The 13,774-nt window shown below is 44.5% G+C and overlaps 2 protein-coding genes across 17 annotated transcripts in view; one reads left to right on the top strand and one right to left on the bottom strand.

Annotated features, from left to right (window-relative positions):
* The window catches only part of XRCC2 (X-ray repair cross complementing 2), a 139,600-nt gene extending 136,794 nt beyond the window's left edge, over positions 1 to 2,806 (bottom strand). For 7 of the 9 annotated variants that reach the window (XR_012490288.1, XR_012490289.1, XR_012490290.1 and 4 more), the window contains exon 1: positions 1,409 to 2,093. The gene's annotated coding sequence lies outside the window, so the exon portion shown is untranslated. Of the gene's footprint in view, positions 1 to 1,408; positions 2,156 to 2,395 lie in introns of those variants that run through there. The other 2 variants (XM_074315110.1, XM_074315109.1) reach the window with 2 other exon arrangements.
* The window catches only part of ACTR3B (actin related protein 3B), a 46,148-nt gene continuing 34,560 nt past the window's right edge, over positions 2,187 to 13,774 (top strand). For 7 of the 8 annotated variants that reach the window (XM_074315107.1, XM_074315106.1, XM_074315104.1 and 4 more), the window contains exon 1: positions 2,193 to 2,323. Coding sequence is in view for 6 of the 8 variants with exons in the window: in XM_074315106.1 (XP_074171207.1) it covers positions 2,280 to 2,323 (44 nt within the window). In the remaining 2 variants the exon portion in view is untranslated. Of the gene's footprint in view, positions 2,324 to 13,774 lie in introns of all 8 variants that reach the window. The other variant, XM_074315105.1, reaches the window with a different exon arrangement.

Below are 13,774 nucleotides of genomic sequence, written 5' to 3'. Positions count from 1 at the left end.
GTTTCTAGGCCTTTGCAGCTGTACCAAGTTGAGATGAGGTCATTAAGGCAGCCCGCAATCCAGGAGGACTAGTATCCTTATAAGACGAGGAGAACGCCACATGAATGCAGACACACGAGCTGGGAGAACAGCCTGTGATGGCGGAGGCTGAGATCGGAGCGATGCACCTACCCGCCAAGGAACGCCAAGGGTTATGGGCAACCTGCAGAAGCTGGGAGAGAGGCGTTGTCCCCTGGGGCCTGCAGAGAGGCCAGGGCCCTGTGCACACCTTGATTTTGGCCTTCTACCCACCAGACCTCTGAGACAGTAAGTGTCATTGTTTAAAGCCGCCCAGTTTGTAGGTAATTGTTACAATCGTTACATTTGCTTTGTTACAGCAGCCCCAGGGAACTAATGGAGCCAGGTGAATAAGCTAGGGCCTTCTGGGAAACTTTCCTTCCTCTCTCTCTTAGAGAGGAATCTGATGGGGCATTTCTCCCCCATTTTTGCCCATTGCAGTTGGTGTATGGAGCGGCTGCAGCCATCTCACATCGCCAAGGGGGTAAGTCTGACAACAACAGCCATGTGCAGAACCTGGTAGAGCAAAACGCACAGGCCCATACTGATGACACCTGTGGTTGAGTTACATTGGAATTTCTGGATTTCCCATCCCATGACATAATAACATTTGCTCATTCCTTGGGCCACCTTAAGTTTTCTGTTACCTGCCTTTGAAAACATCTTAACTGATACCTCCAAGGTTAGGGGTGTCCAGAGGAAGGAATGGAAGTCAGGAAACCTTTTATTTCCTACCAGCTTCTGACCATGGCGAGCATTTCCAATACGTCCTAGGCAGTGGGGACACTCCCCCAAAGGGACTTTCTTTATAATGAGCCCGTCCCAAGTCCCTATAAAGGCTTCTTACCTGGTGAAGTGGACTGGGCCACCTATGAGTCTCGAGGTCCTCCTGGCCTTTGCACATGTTACCCACCCAGAGACACTCAAGTGCCCCACACTGTCCACCAGGTAGCTCCTCTCTACCCACTCACTGGGGTTCAGCTCAGAGACCATGGCTTTGGGAAGGCTCCATGGACTCCCATGTCAGGGGTAGGGGCTCTGTGAATGGCTGTCTGGGTACCCTGGGCTTGGCCATCCTGGCATCACCACCCTAGTGCAACTGCCCGTAGACTTTGCTTTCTCTCGGTCGATTCTGATACTTGGAGTATCCTGCTCACCAGTTCATGCCCCATCTAACACAAGGCCTTTCCTTCTTCTAGGGAAAAACACACACAATGCTTTTAATACTACTTAGTTAAGTTACATGAAATGACATCTCCAGAAAGCTCCTACAGGTTAATGTCAAGAATTTATGGAAAAAAAAACATTTATGAGAGGGCACACAGCAGGAAGCAAGTGGGACTTTCAGTACCTTTGTGACGTGGCAGGTGCTTGACGACTCTGGTCCCCGGTCTCAGTAAGAACTCTGGGATGATTCCATCTTTGACACTTGAAAACATTTTCCCCGAATATAATGACCTTGATGTGGTGTTAATTCAAGCTAAGGACATTCATCCTTCATGCTGGCCATGCCTTTGTTTGGGATATTTTCTTCTCTTACATAACTGACGCCGTGTTCTGCCAGGCGTAAGTCTAACAGTGTCTTTTCTCTGTAGGGCGACGTGTATTCATTCATTCAACCAACACTTGGGTGCTTACCGTGTACGCACCGAGTCCCCTGCACGCCAGGGCAGTCCTGGGGCACCAAGGGTAAACCAACACGAGCTCTCACCGAGGGGAGCCTATAGTCCAGTGAGGGGACGGACGACAAATAAATACATATAAAAATTTTTGCTTCAAGTGTTGCGAAGGAAAGCAATAGATGCCTGAGATACAGGGTAAGGTGCGAGGGGACAGCTTCCCCGAGGTGACATTCGAGCCCAGACTTACAGGATGAGAAGGAACCAGGTGGACTTACAGATGAGGAGCCAGGCCTCGGAAACCGGGTCACGTTCACGGTAAGTCAGTTAAAAATAGTCCCCAATCTCCTCAAGGTAGGGCGTGTGGGCAAGGAAGCCGCGCCGCCAGCACTAAAGATGGCGGGACGGGGGCGGGGCCTGGAGTGCCCGCGCCGTGATTGGCCGGATGGAGCGGCGTCACGTGGGCGGCCGCCGAGCATCCGGGCTCCCGCGGCGGCGCTGCGGAGGCTCCCGGGAGCCGGCTGCGCGGGGCGAGCGCGGCGAGCGGACAGCGGCGGGGCCTCCGGGGCCGTCCGCGTGGGCCTAGCGGCGCGCGTGCCGAGCATGGCGGGCTCCCTGCCTCCCTGCGTGGTGGACTGCGGCACCGGGTAAGAGCCGCTGGCGCCCAGCCCGCTCCCGCCCCGGCGCCGGGCACCTGCCCCGCGCCCGCCCTCGCTCACCTGGAGGCCGAGCTGCGCCGCGCGGCTGCCGGTCCCCGTCCGCGCCTCTGGAGCCGGGAGCGCCGCGCGCCCTGGCCCCTCACCTTGGCCGGGGACAGTCGCGGCAGACGTCCCGCTCCGCCCTCGCGCCGGCGGGCGCCCCCTGGCCTCGGCCTCCCGGGGAGGCGGCGTCGGGCGGGCGCTGCGGGCGCTGCGCGGCGTGTGCTCCCGCCCCTCCCGGGCTCCGGCCGGGCCCGCGTGCGTGCGGCGTCCGCTGGCCGGGGGTCTCGCCCACCGACGTGGGGGGCTTTTACATCGTGACCAACTTGACCCCTTTTTTGCAGCCCGCTCTGCTCTCCCCCAGGACTGAACGGCTCACCCAGGCTGCGCTCTCGCTTTAGTCGGTGTAGACTCGCCTTTTCGCTTAAACAGGTTAAAAAAAAAAAAAAAGGGTGGGGGTGGGGGTGGCTCCATTTTGAAACCCAGAAAGTTTAAATTTGGGAAAGCGTGTTTGTGGTATCGTTTTATGGTCCCTTTACTTTCTGGGTGAGATTTGCTTCTTTAGACGTTCAGATGTGCAGGGGAGACCTTTGGACACGTCCTGCGCTTGCCGTGGTCCAAGCTTAGCTGGTCCTGGGAAGGTGCTTCCAAGCCCGTTTGGAAACGCAAGGTCGCCTGCTTGCTTCCTGGATGAAGTGCTGATTAAAATCGCCTAGAAGTAATGCAGCCTCTGAAAGTGTTTTTCAAGACGGGGTTGTAGTCATTTCTGTCACCAAATATTCCCTGGCACGTGCCTCTCAGCCTCGATTCTTTTCTGTAGCAAAATGCAGTGGGTTCGGTTTCCTTGACAACCTTGTGGGGGTGTCTTCGTTAGTTTGCTGCAGTCCGTCTCCTACTGATGCTTTTTTCCTTTTGCTGCTGAAGCCACCAGTAGTGGGTACAGGCTGGAAAAAACACCCACAAAAATAAACTGCCTCGTTGCCTCTGTACTAATCTTTTTGAAATATGCACTGTACCAGAAGTATTGTGGCTCTTTATTTTAGAAGTCGTTTTGCGACCCAACAGACAAGCCCAAATCAGCGCTGGTGTTAACACCCCCAATTGTTAACTCCCTCACGCATCCCCTCCCACAAGCTAGTGTTCACCCCACGCCCACTTGAGGTCTGGTTGTGTCAAGACTGAAGGCAACAGGTAAAAGTATTTTTCATGCCCAAAATGAAAAATGGGAGACTTTTGCTTTTGTATTTCTGGTCTTGTCAAACTGTTGAAATACAAGGCATGTCTTGGCAGTAGGAATACAGTAATGCTCACAGAGTTTGTCACCTTTAATATTAGTAAGCCGAGGATTTAACTCATCGTTCTTGCTATAAATATCCAAAATGGGGTGCCCAGTGTTGACCTTTAGAGGTACGTGATAGGAGTAACTGCTCTGTCCGAGGTGTAGCTTCAGTATGTCATTGTTTTGTGGCCCAAAGTCATGTTCTTGTCTCCAAGCTGCCATAGGCTTTGGTGTCAACTTAGAAACAGTGGCACAGAATCTCCCCAGTGGGTCTCACGTGGACATACTCTGTCATGGAAACGACTGGTCACTCATGAAGTCCCAGTGTCCAGTGTATGGCCAGAAGGAGCAGCCTGGAAGAGCCTCGATTTACTGACAGCATCTAAGCAGGTCTTAAATTTCCCGGAGAGTTAAAATGGTTTTTGTATTGACTTTTGCCTCAAAATAGGATAAAAAGGGGTAACATGCAGATAAAAGCAACCACGGCCAAGGAAAAGAATGGGCCTGGGGGTCCCCCTAAGGTGTGGGCTGGTGGCTGCTGTAGTTTAGGCTCACATTTGGCCTTAGTCGTCCTGTCTGACAAAATTGTAAGAGCCATCATCAGTTATGTAATTCCTGTCATCAGGAAGGGAGAAAAAGGCCCGTTACTCTGGTGGAAGAGCTTTGTGGAGTACTAAATTCTAGAGTAAAAATTCACATTGAACTATACATGGTAGACACTAATGATTTATTAGATGGCGTACTAAATAGTATTTCTTATAGCAAAATACATTCCATCCCGGTAGCCTAGCATTCTCTAATAAACCCTGAGACCAGCTCGCTGAGCACAGGTGTGCTGGGGGCCAGTTAGTTTAGACCAAGGGATCCGCCTGCTCTGAAGAGAAAGCTTCGTTTATTTTAAGGAATTACTAGGCTGCATAGTTTTCAGAGACTATCCACAAATACTAATCTCACTTTTGGTAACCAAACTTTTAATGAAGATATTTGTATTTTTCAAACTTATTTTGCAAAAATGTCTAACCTACTGAAAAGCTGCAAGAAGTGTACCAAAAAACTATATGTTCATCCAGTTTCACCAACTATTGACATTTGCTTTATCATTTTCTGTATGTCTATATGTATTATTATTTTTCTGAACTGTTTAAGTATGGTTTTTATACCAAAATACTTCAGTGTATACTTCCTGAGAACGAAGAGCTCTCATACAATCACAGGTGAAAGATCGAAATTAGAAGATTTGACATCGTGGGATAGTGTTACCTTGTATGCAGACTGGACTGACATAGATGGCCCCATTTATGTCTTACGGAGTCTCACCTCTGCTCCCTCGTCTAGCACCACAGACTGTGTTTGCTTGTCATCACATCTTTGTAGTCTCATTTAACTGGACCAGTTCCTTAGCCTTTTTCTGTCTTTCAAGACATTGACATTTTTGGCAGCCAGTTGTTATGGATAATGTCCCTCAATTTAGGCTCTCGGTGCTTCCTTGTGATAGATATAGGTTATGCATTTTTGTCAGGAATGCCACAGAAGTGACATCAATCCTCCTTAGTGCAGCCTGTCAGAAGGCCTGTTGTCCCCTCAGTGTTATTGAGATGTAATTGACATGTAACATTGTGTAAGTTTAAGGTATACAATGTGTTGATTTGATACATTTATATGCAAAATGGTTACACTGTAGTGTAACTAACACTTCCATCCGGACACATAATTACTGTTTCTTTTTTGTGGCGAGAACATTTAAGATCTCATCTCTTAGTGACTTTCAAGTACAGTGTTGTTCACTATAATCACTCTGCTGTCTCCCCAGAACCCCTTCATCTGATCAGAACGCTTAAGATAGTGCTGGGCCTTGTGCTTCTTGAGCTTCACTTGGACTATTTGGATACGGTGATGTCCACTTGATTTCTTCACTGTATGGTTTTCCCCTTTGTAATTAATGTCGTTTCTGGAGAGCTATTTTGAGCTTATGTAAATACCGTGCTCTTCCTTAAACGTTCTCCCATTTGTCTTAGTACACTTTGGTGATTCTTGTCCTAATTGGTTATGATAGTGATAGTTGCAAAAAATGTGGTTTTAGAAAAACCCTAGTATTATCTCCATTTGTTAATTGACAGCTTGCTATCAGGAAGCACTCTTCCATGGCCCCCATTTATTTAGTTGTCATCCGCATGGGTTATTTTATTCAGAGGGTTATAATCCATTATGGCATTACTATATGCAGTGGGTTATTATCTGTTATTATTTGTTTTGGTGCTTAAATTGTTCCAGATTTGGCCAACAGAATCCCATTCAACGTGTTTCTGGTGGTTTTCACTCATGTCCACATCATTTTTTGAGCGTTTTGCTACGTATTATCAAAAGACTGCAGTGATAGCCTGTGCAATGCATGCATCTTTTTTTTCTTTTTCTTATTCTTTCTTTCTTTCTTTTCTTTTTTTTTGCTGGAGTATCTCTGGATAATATTCTAGAAGCAAGATTTCTAGGTGTCAGGGTGAATGCATATGTAATTTTGCTAGACAGTGTCAAATCCCACCCCGTAGTGTGTGCCTTCACCAGCAATGTACAAGTGTGAGAGCCGGTGTCGTCTCAAACTCACCAAGAGTCTACTGCCAATTTTTTTTACGTTTACCAATTAGAAGATAAGAAGTTTTGGTATCTTATTTCAGTTTTAATCTGGATTTCTTACATTACTTGGGAAGGTGAGTGTCTTTTCATGTAGGTAAGAGGCATTTGCAGTTCTGTTTTCTGTCTCATCATTTCTCTAGCCCATTTTTCTGTGGGTTTTTGGTCTTTTCCTTTTATTTTTAGAAGCTCTTCATATGCTAGGGTGTGTTTGGGGCCCCATGTACCCCCCACAGGTCCAGTGATTTGCTAGAAACACAGGACCATAGTGAAAAGGTACAAGCTAAAGCACCCAAGGGGAAAGGCACATGAGGTAGGTCTGGAAGAAGCTTCCAGAACCCTCAGTGGAGTCACACAAACACGTTTGCTCAGCACCCAGTTGTGACAGCACAACAGGGAAGCTCGTTAGAGACTCTGCCCTGTGTTTTCACTGGGGACTGGTCATGCTATCCTCTGCCTAGCACATACCGAAATTCCAGAGTCCCACAAGGAAAGCAGGAGGTCAGCATAAAATGTATTGTTTGCGTGGTTTGGACACATTGTGGTCCACTCTTATCATTTAAGGATGATGGGAACTCTCAAACTGGAGTGCTCATGTGCCAGTCAAAGGCAAGGCTTGTGAGCAGGCCTCTCTAAGGAAAGCAGTCTTGGGTCTGTTAACTCCTTTCTGCACCTATGGGTATTAACCCTTTGTGACCTAAGTTGCAAATGCATTCTCCCTATGTATTATTTGTCTTTTGCCAGGCAATGATCTTTTTTTAATTGTTAGTACAGTTACATAGATTTCAGGTGAACAATTCTGTATTATGTCATCTATAAATCCCATTGTGTGTTCACCACCCAGAGTCAGTTCTCCTTCCATCACCACGTATTTGTTGATTTTTTTTTTAAAGCAATCAGGTGTATTATCTTTTCCTGACTGTTTCCGGATTTTGAGTAATAGTTAAGAGGATTTTTTTCCCATTTCCACATTATATGGGTTTTTTAAAAATGTTGTTTTGTTTTGTTTTGTTTTCATTTAAGTCTGTAATCCACTTGGAATTTATCCTGGGATATGGTATGAGGAGTGGACCCAGTTGGACCCAATTCTGTTTTCCTTTCGGCTATCCAAAAGAGAGGAATGAAAAAAACCAGAAAACCCAGTGCTTGAATTTGCTGCCTTTATTGTATACTGAAATTGTCTGTGCCCTTGTGTTTATGTCTGGATTTTGTCTAGTGTGGCATCAATCTGTTCATGTACCAGCACCACAGAGTTTTAATTACTGAGGATTTAGAAGAATATTTGATGGGGTTGGCCTTCCCTGCCCATCCTTTCTTTTAGGGTTTTCTCATCTATTCTTGCTTGTTCCTCCAAATGAACTTTACAGTCAGCTTCTCTAGTTTCACAGGGAAAATCGCCTGATAGCGTTTTTATTTGGATTGTATTACATTTATTAGTTAATGGAGACCATTAGTCTTCCCATCAAAGAACATGAGGTGTCTTTCTATTAGTTCAAGTCTGTTTTGTGTCTTAGGAATACTGTGCCTGTCTCAGGTGGATTTCTTGTTCCGTTTACACTTAAGCATGTGGTTTTCTTTTCTGCTGTCATAAATGGTGTATTTTCTTTAATTTTTTGTTTTTCTTGAATATATTAAGGCTATGTTTTTTGTGTTAATTTTATAACCTGCTACTTTATAAAATGCTCTTATTGTTTGTATGAAATTTTCCCTTGATCGTTAGGGTTTTCCAGATACAACATTTTTTCATTGGCAGATGAAGATTGTTTTGCCTTCTCCTTCTTTCCATTTCTACAATCTCTGTTTTGTGTGTGTTTTTTTTCCCAGTGGCCATTACCTACAAAATAATATTAATTAGGAATGGAGTTAGTGGGCATTATTCTTTTGTACCTTACTTTAATGGGCTAGCTTCTGGTGTTTCTAAAATAAGATACTGACTTTTGGGCTGGTATAATCATACACACACACACAAATATATGTATATAAATGTGTATAAAAATCATGTGAAGAAATTATCCATCAATTTCTGTTTTTTGGAATGTTATAACTTGAATGGGTGTTGGATGTTGTCAGATATCTTTAACATAAATGAAACGTGTTTTGTTTTTCTTTCCTTAGGCAGTTTTTGTGCTGGATTATATTAATGGCTTTCTTAATATTGAACCACTCTTGCATTCTGACATGACCCGTCTTGATCATGACGCATTATTTTTTGATGTGTAGGTAGATTCTGTTAATATTTTACTTAGATATTTGCATCAATGTAAGTGTGTGTGTGTGTGTGTGTGTGTGTGTATGTGTGCGTGCGCGCGTGCGAGTATCCTCTTTCTGGGTCTTCTGTTATTCATGTGTTGAATTTTGGGACTGTTTCTCTGATTTTATCTTTCTCTCTGGTTTTTCATCATTCTGTCTTTTTTCTTCTAGGGTATTCCTCACTTTATCTTCTGGCCCTTCTCTTTAGTCCTTTCATTCTTGCCCTAAATTTTTAATTTTCAAGAGCTCTTTTTGTTTACTAATTTTGTTTCACTAGTATCTTGTTTTTGTTTCTTGCGTTCAATATCTTCTCATAGGATATTGATGATAGTGTCTTTTTGCTTGTTTGTTTGCTTGTTGTTTGTGGTATTGATGAGGTTTCTTCCTATAGTTTCTGTTTCCTCCAGGTTGATTTTTTGAGTTGTCTGTTTTCATCTCTGTATTTAATGGTAGAGGCTTTCCTCAGATGTCAGTAATTTCTGGCTGCCTGCTCATGATTAAAAGTCAGAAGATTAAAGAGCTGTTAGATGGAATCTCTGAATGTGTGGATTTGGCTTACTGATTTTGAGCTTTACCAAGGGTGACAGAGGTGGGTTGTTTGTTGGGGAATTTTCTGGTTTTAGGATCTTTAGATTTCAGAGAATGCTGGGGTTGGAGAAGAGCAGTTGCCCAGCAGTGTGGGGCAGGGGAGGGGAACCCAGGCCCGGGGTTTGGGGCCCTTCAGTCCCAGTCGCACAGGGTCCCATACAGCTCCCCGTTCTGGAGCTTTGGAGGACCCGGCTGTGTGTTGCCTGGTTCTCAGCTTTTGCCTCTGCTGCTTTTCCTACATCTCCAAAGCCAGGTACCGCTGACCTGCTGTCCAGGGCCAAAGTTTGCTACGGCCTCCTCTTTTCTCCATATTGTGTGGTTTAACATGTCTTTTAAAACATCATCCTGCTTTGCTTTTAGTGGGATTTTGGGGCAGAGTGACTTTAGATGTTTAGTCCATCGTTTTAACTTGGAAGTCAGAATTCACTTAATAATGCCCAGAATCCACAGAGGCCACTCATACCTCAGGAGCTTATGCTTACCAAGCAGAGCACAAAATGCTGCTCATAGGAGGTGAGATGGACATGTCTCATAGGTGGTAACTTACAGATCCAATAGACACCAGGATATTGGATTAGATAAAACAATAAACTTCCACATGCAAAGTGCGCTCTGTGTCCTATGTACAGAGACCAGTCAACAACCCAGGGAATGTTGGAAGAGCTTGAGCATATTACAGTGTACAGTGTGGGGAGTGTATTATTTAGAAACCTATCATTAAGATCTTGGAACAATTTTAGTTTAGTTTTATCAAAACTGTATTCTCAGGTAATTGTAGTCACATTTATTTATTTATTTATTTAAGTGTTAACTGAGAAACTCTTAGGATGGAGTCGAGCTGTTCTGGTTGACGTTTGGGGTTTGAGGCTGGACCTCATAAGGGTCTTCATCAAAAGGACTTCCCTGCAGTAATGTGGTGTGACAAACACTGTTCTAAGATGTGACATTTCCACTTTGAAACATAAATTAATTGCGCTTACATTGTCACCTTCTGCTCTAGCCAAATGGTTGTAGGAGGAATTTCAACTATCTGTGTGTTGCGTTGACAGTAGTCAGATGAATTCTCCTGACTGCAGAAAGTTAGTGCTGTGGAAAGCAGTGGCATTTAACAAACTTTGCACAAGGACTGTTTAAAACATTTGGGGCAAATACAGATCTACTGTATTTATAGAAAGAGACCTCGGAAGATACCCAAGAAGAGGAGAGGCTAGAAGGTAGATGGGTGTGGGGGTGGGAGTGACATTTCTCACTGGCTGCCTTTCTATAGTGTTTGGGAGTTTGAACTAGGAGAACATATTTGTTTAAAAGGTACAGTTGTAACTAACAGTCGGTATTGCTTTATGCAGCTACTGATTCTCTTTCCATATCTGTCCTGATTTCCATACAAAAAAAGTTCTCAGGCCAAGGGAGGCATGGAAGGTGGCGTTGAGCTGAGACTGTGACGCATCTGTACATATAGTTAATGTATTTCTGGGAACGAGGCCTGCGCCGCCATGCAGGCTCTCCTTCTGGAAGATAGTCTTCAAATAAGCAAACAAGAAACCAGGGGCTTTCATGTAAAAGTCACTGGTCTTGGTTCCTTATGTACACATGTATCAGATACACATAGAGTTGGAAGAGAGTATGACATTTTAGTATAGCCAGGGACTTCAGGTAGGAACTATGAAGGAAATATTCAGGAAAATAATTGGTGGAGTTGATCATCTAACCTGTTTAAACAATTATATTTCAGAAAACATACAACTGAAGATAAACAACACACCGGGGAAAATTAGCGCTTTATATGAGCAAGTGTTAATATCCCCAGTATGTAAGTGTTCACACAAATTCGCACAGTGTTCTAAAGAAGACAGAATTGCTACATTTGAGTCCTGTCTTATGAACTCTGGCCAGTATTAAACTTCAGCATCATAGGTACATTTTATTTGGTTACGTGGTAGATGGTTTTGTTAGAATGTGAACGCAAAGGTGAGGAGCTTTCGTTATATAAACATTGTGAAGTTGATTGCCTGGGGATGGACTAGTCAGTGGTTCCTAAGCTGGTTGGCCCTCAGAAGCCTGGTGGGAGGGAGGGACAGATGGTTAAAGTATAGATGCCCAGGCTCCTCTGTGACTCTGGGGCAGGGAGTCTCTTTTGGAAGCTTCCCGGGTGGTCCAATCAGCCAGGCTCAGTGCGTTGTGTCTAGAAGCCCCCTACCCAGATGCTCTTACACTAGCCTGCCAGGTAAAGTAGGCCTTTGCTGCAGTGAAAAGTACAATCTGAGGTCATGTCGCTAACAGGTGAGCATTTTGTGAAGCACTCTGAGTGCCAAGGCCGTCCCCACCCCTTGGCCAGCACCCTTACAATGTGCCTGCTACGTAGTTTCTAGCTGGTAAACTGGTTGGAATAAAGATGCTTTTTGGTTTCCATAAGTGGTATCTTGAACACTTTCCTCATTTAAGGTTATGTTTTACTTGTTTCTTTTGCTTTCTGTTCTTTATGTAGCTGAGCCGTTTTGTCTAAGACCACCTCTAATAGGGCATAGCAGTCTAGCACTGAGTCGGCCTAGGAGAGGTCACCAGGACCAGTTCTGGATGGTTCCATTTACGATGTTGTATTCCATAGGTTCTCGCTCAAGTGTGAGATAGCCTTGTTGATGAAGATTTGATAAAAATTTTAAATTTGAATATCTCATTTAAAAAAATGGTGTTAAACATTCATTGTTTTGTGATTATTCAAAGTAACAAAACTTGCTTTGATGCTACTTAAGGAATAGCACAGGAAATTTTAAAGATACTAAATTACCAGAAAGTGATTTGATATTAAATTACCAGAAAGTGATTTGGAAACACTGGCTCTTGCCAGTGTTTTTCATGATTTTAGTTTCACTAGGATGGTAAGGGAAGATCTCGCAGTAAGTTGTTAATACATAAGAATATTAATATATCTTAATGTCAGTTTGCCTTAGTCATGAAAATCACTGTTTGCTAAATGTTCTTGCTGCTGAAGTACCCATGTGACTATGGCAGAAGGCCTCCTGTGAAGGCTGTACTATCCACGAGGACGCTGTACCTCACATTCTGAACATTCTAGCAACTGTTGCCAAGTGGCACCATCAGTAGTGAGTTGAATTTTAGCGCCAAGGGCCTAAAAATGCTCTTGTCCATTTCTGCAGCCTGACCCTTCGCTGCTCTGGGCCAGTTTTTGATTTCAGGATACAAACTTGGGGGCAGAGATGAGACCCAGGAGTGGGAGGACGTCTGTTGTCCACTTGGTTCACCACGTGTGCATTTCCTGTCCGTGTGTCTGTGGTGTCCAGAGCGTGTGCAGCAGAATGGCTGATGGGACCTAGGACACAGGACAGACCTGAAAATTTTCAAAAATTTCAATGAGCAAATATTTGAAACATACAGAAAAATAATAGTAAAAAATAACAACTAAAACGTAGATCGCAAGCTGGGATTTGAACCCAGGCAGTCTGGTGCCAGCGTCTGTGCTCTTAACCAATACAATACACTCAACTTCCTTTCAGAAATACAGAAAGTAATACGACAGATGAGAATGATACTTAGCACCTGATTTTAATAAATGTTAACATTTTACTATATTTGCTTTCAGGTTTTATTATTATTATTATGAGTTAAAGTTTATCGGGGTGACAATGGTTCGTAAAGTTACATAGATTTCAGGTGTACAATTCTGTATCACATCACCTATACATCACATTGTGTGCTCACCGCCCAGAGTCAGCTCTCCTTCCATCGCCATGTATTTGATCCTGTTTACTCTCATCTACCACCCATTCCCAGTTTTGTTTTTTTACGTAACCCCATTACACAAATACAAGTGTTTTCTCATCTGTGAGAGACTGTGTTAGACAATGTGTTGGGTCTTTTCTGGTCCCCTCAGGTCGCTTTTCAGCTTTCCTCTTTGACACCCTGGTGCTTTCCCCGCCGTCAGACAGTGATCGCCTTTTCTCACATCTGGTGAGAACTCCTTCAGCAGATGCTTCCAGAGTGTTTCCCGTGTCCCAGGCTCTGTGCTGGGTGGAGATACAATCAAGAAAATGGACCACGTTGTGGTCATCATGCAACTGAGAATCTTAGCGTGGGAAGGTGGATTTCTTTAAGTGCAGGGTGCATAATTTTTTTGGGGGTGAGGGTGGGGGTGGGAAATGTGGCCTGTTGAAAACACAGACTTAAAGGTGATGATTTTAGTGATTCCTGGCCCATGTGTCAGACCCCGTAGGCTTCTTTAGCCTTGGGTCAGCAATTCGGTTTATTTACGTATATTCGTTATCTGGAATATACTCCAGAAGATGGTTGAATCGGGGATGATCCGGAATTTTAAAATTCAACATTATGTTGCCTTCCTTCTGGAAAGCTCCCAGGCTCTGGGTTGGCTTTGAACTGAACCCTCTCTGTGGGTCTTGTGAGCCCCGGAGTGAGGCACTTGTGGGAACACTGTACTTTGGGACTTTGTGGGATGTGGGAGGGCCCTCTGCTGGGTCTTGCCGCTTAGAAACTCTGTAGGGCCCAGTGGGTCTCAGAGCCTGGCCTTGCCCAGCTCTTGTGGCACCAAGACCTCAGATCTCTGGAGACTGAGCAGTAAGTTGTGATTTAAGTGGAGCTGGCTTGCTTTTTTTATCTTCCCAAACCCTATTCATTCACTGTGTTCA

This window comes from Rhinolophus sinicus, linkage group LG11, assembly GCF_036562045.2.
Source record: "Rhinolophus sinicus isolate RSC01 linkage group LG11, ASM3656204v1, whole genome shotgun sequence".
Taxonomy (NCBI): Eukaryota; Metazoa; Chordata; class Mammalia; order Chiroptera; family Rhinolophidae; genus Rhinolophus; species Rhinolophus sinicus.
This window is presented reverse-complemented; position numbering and strand designations above follow the sequence as displayed.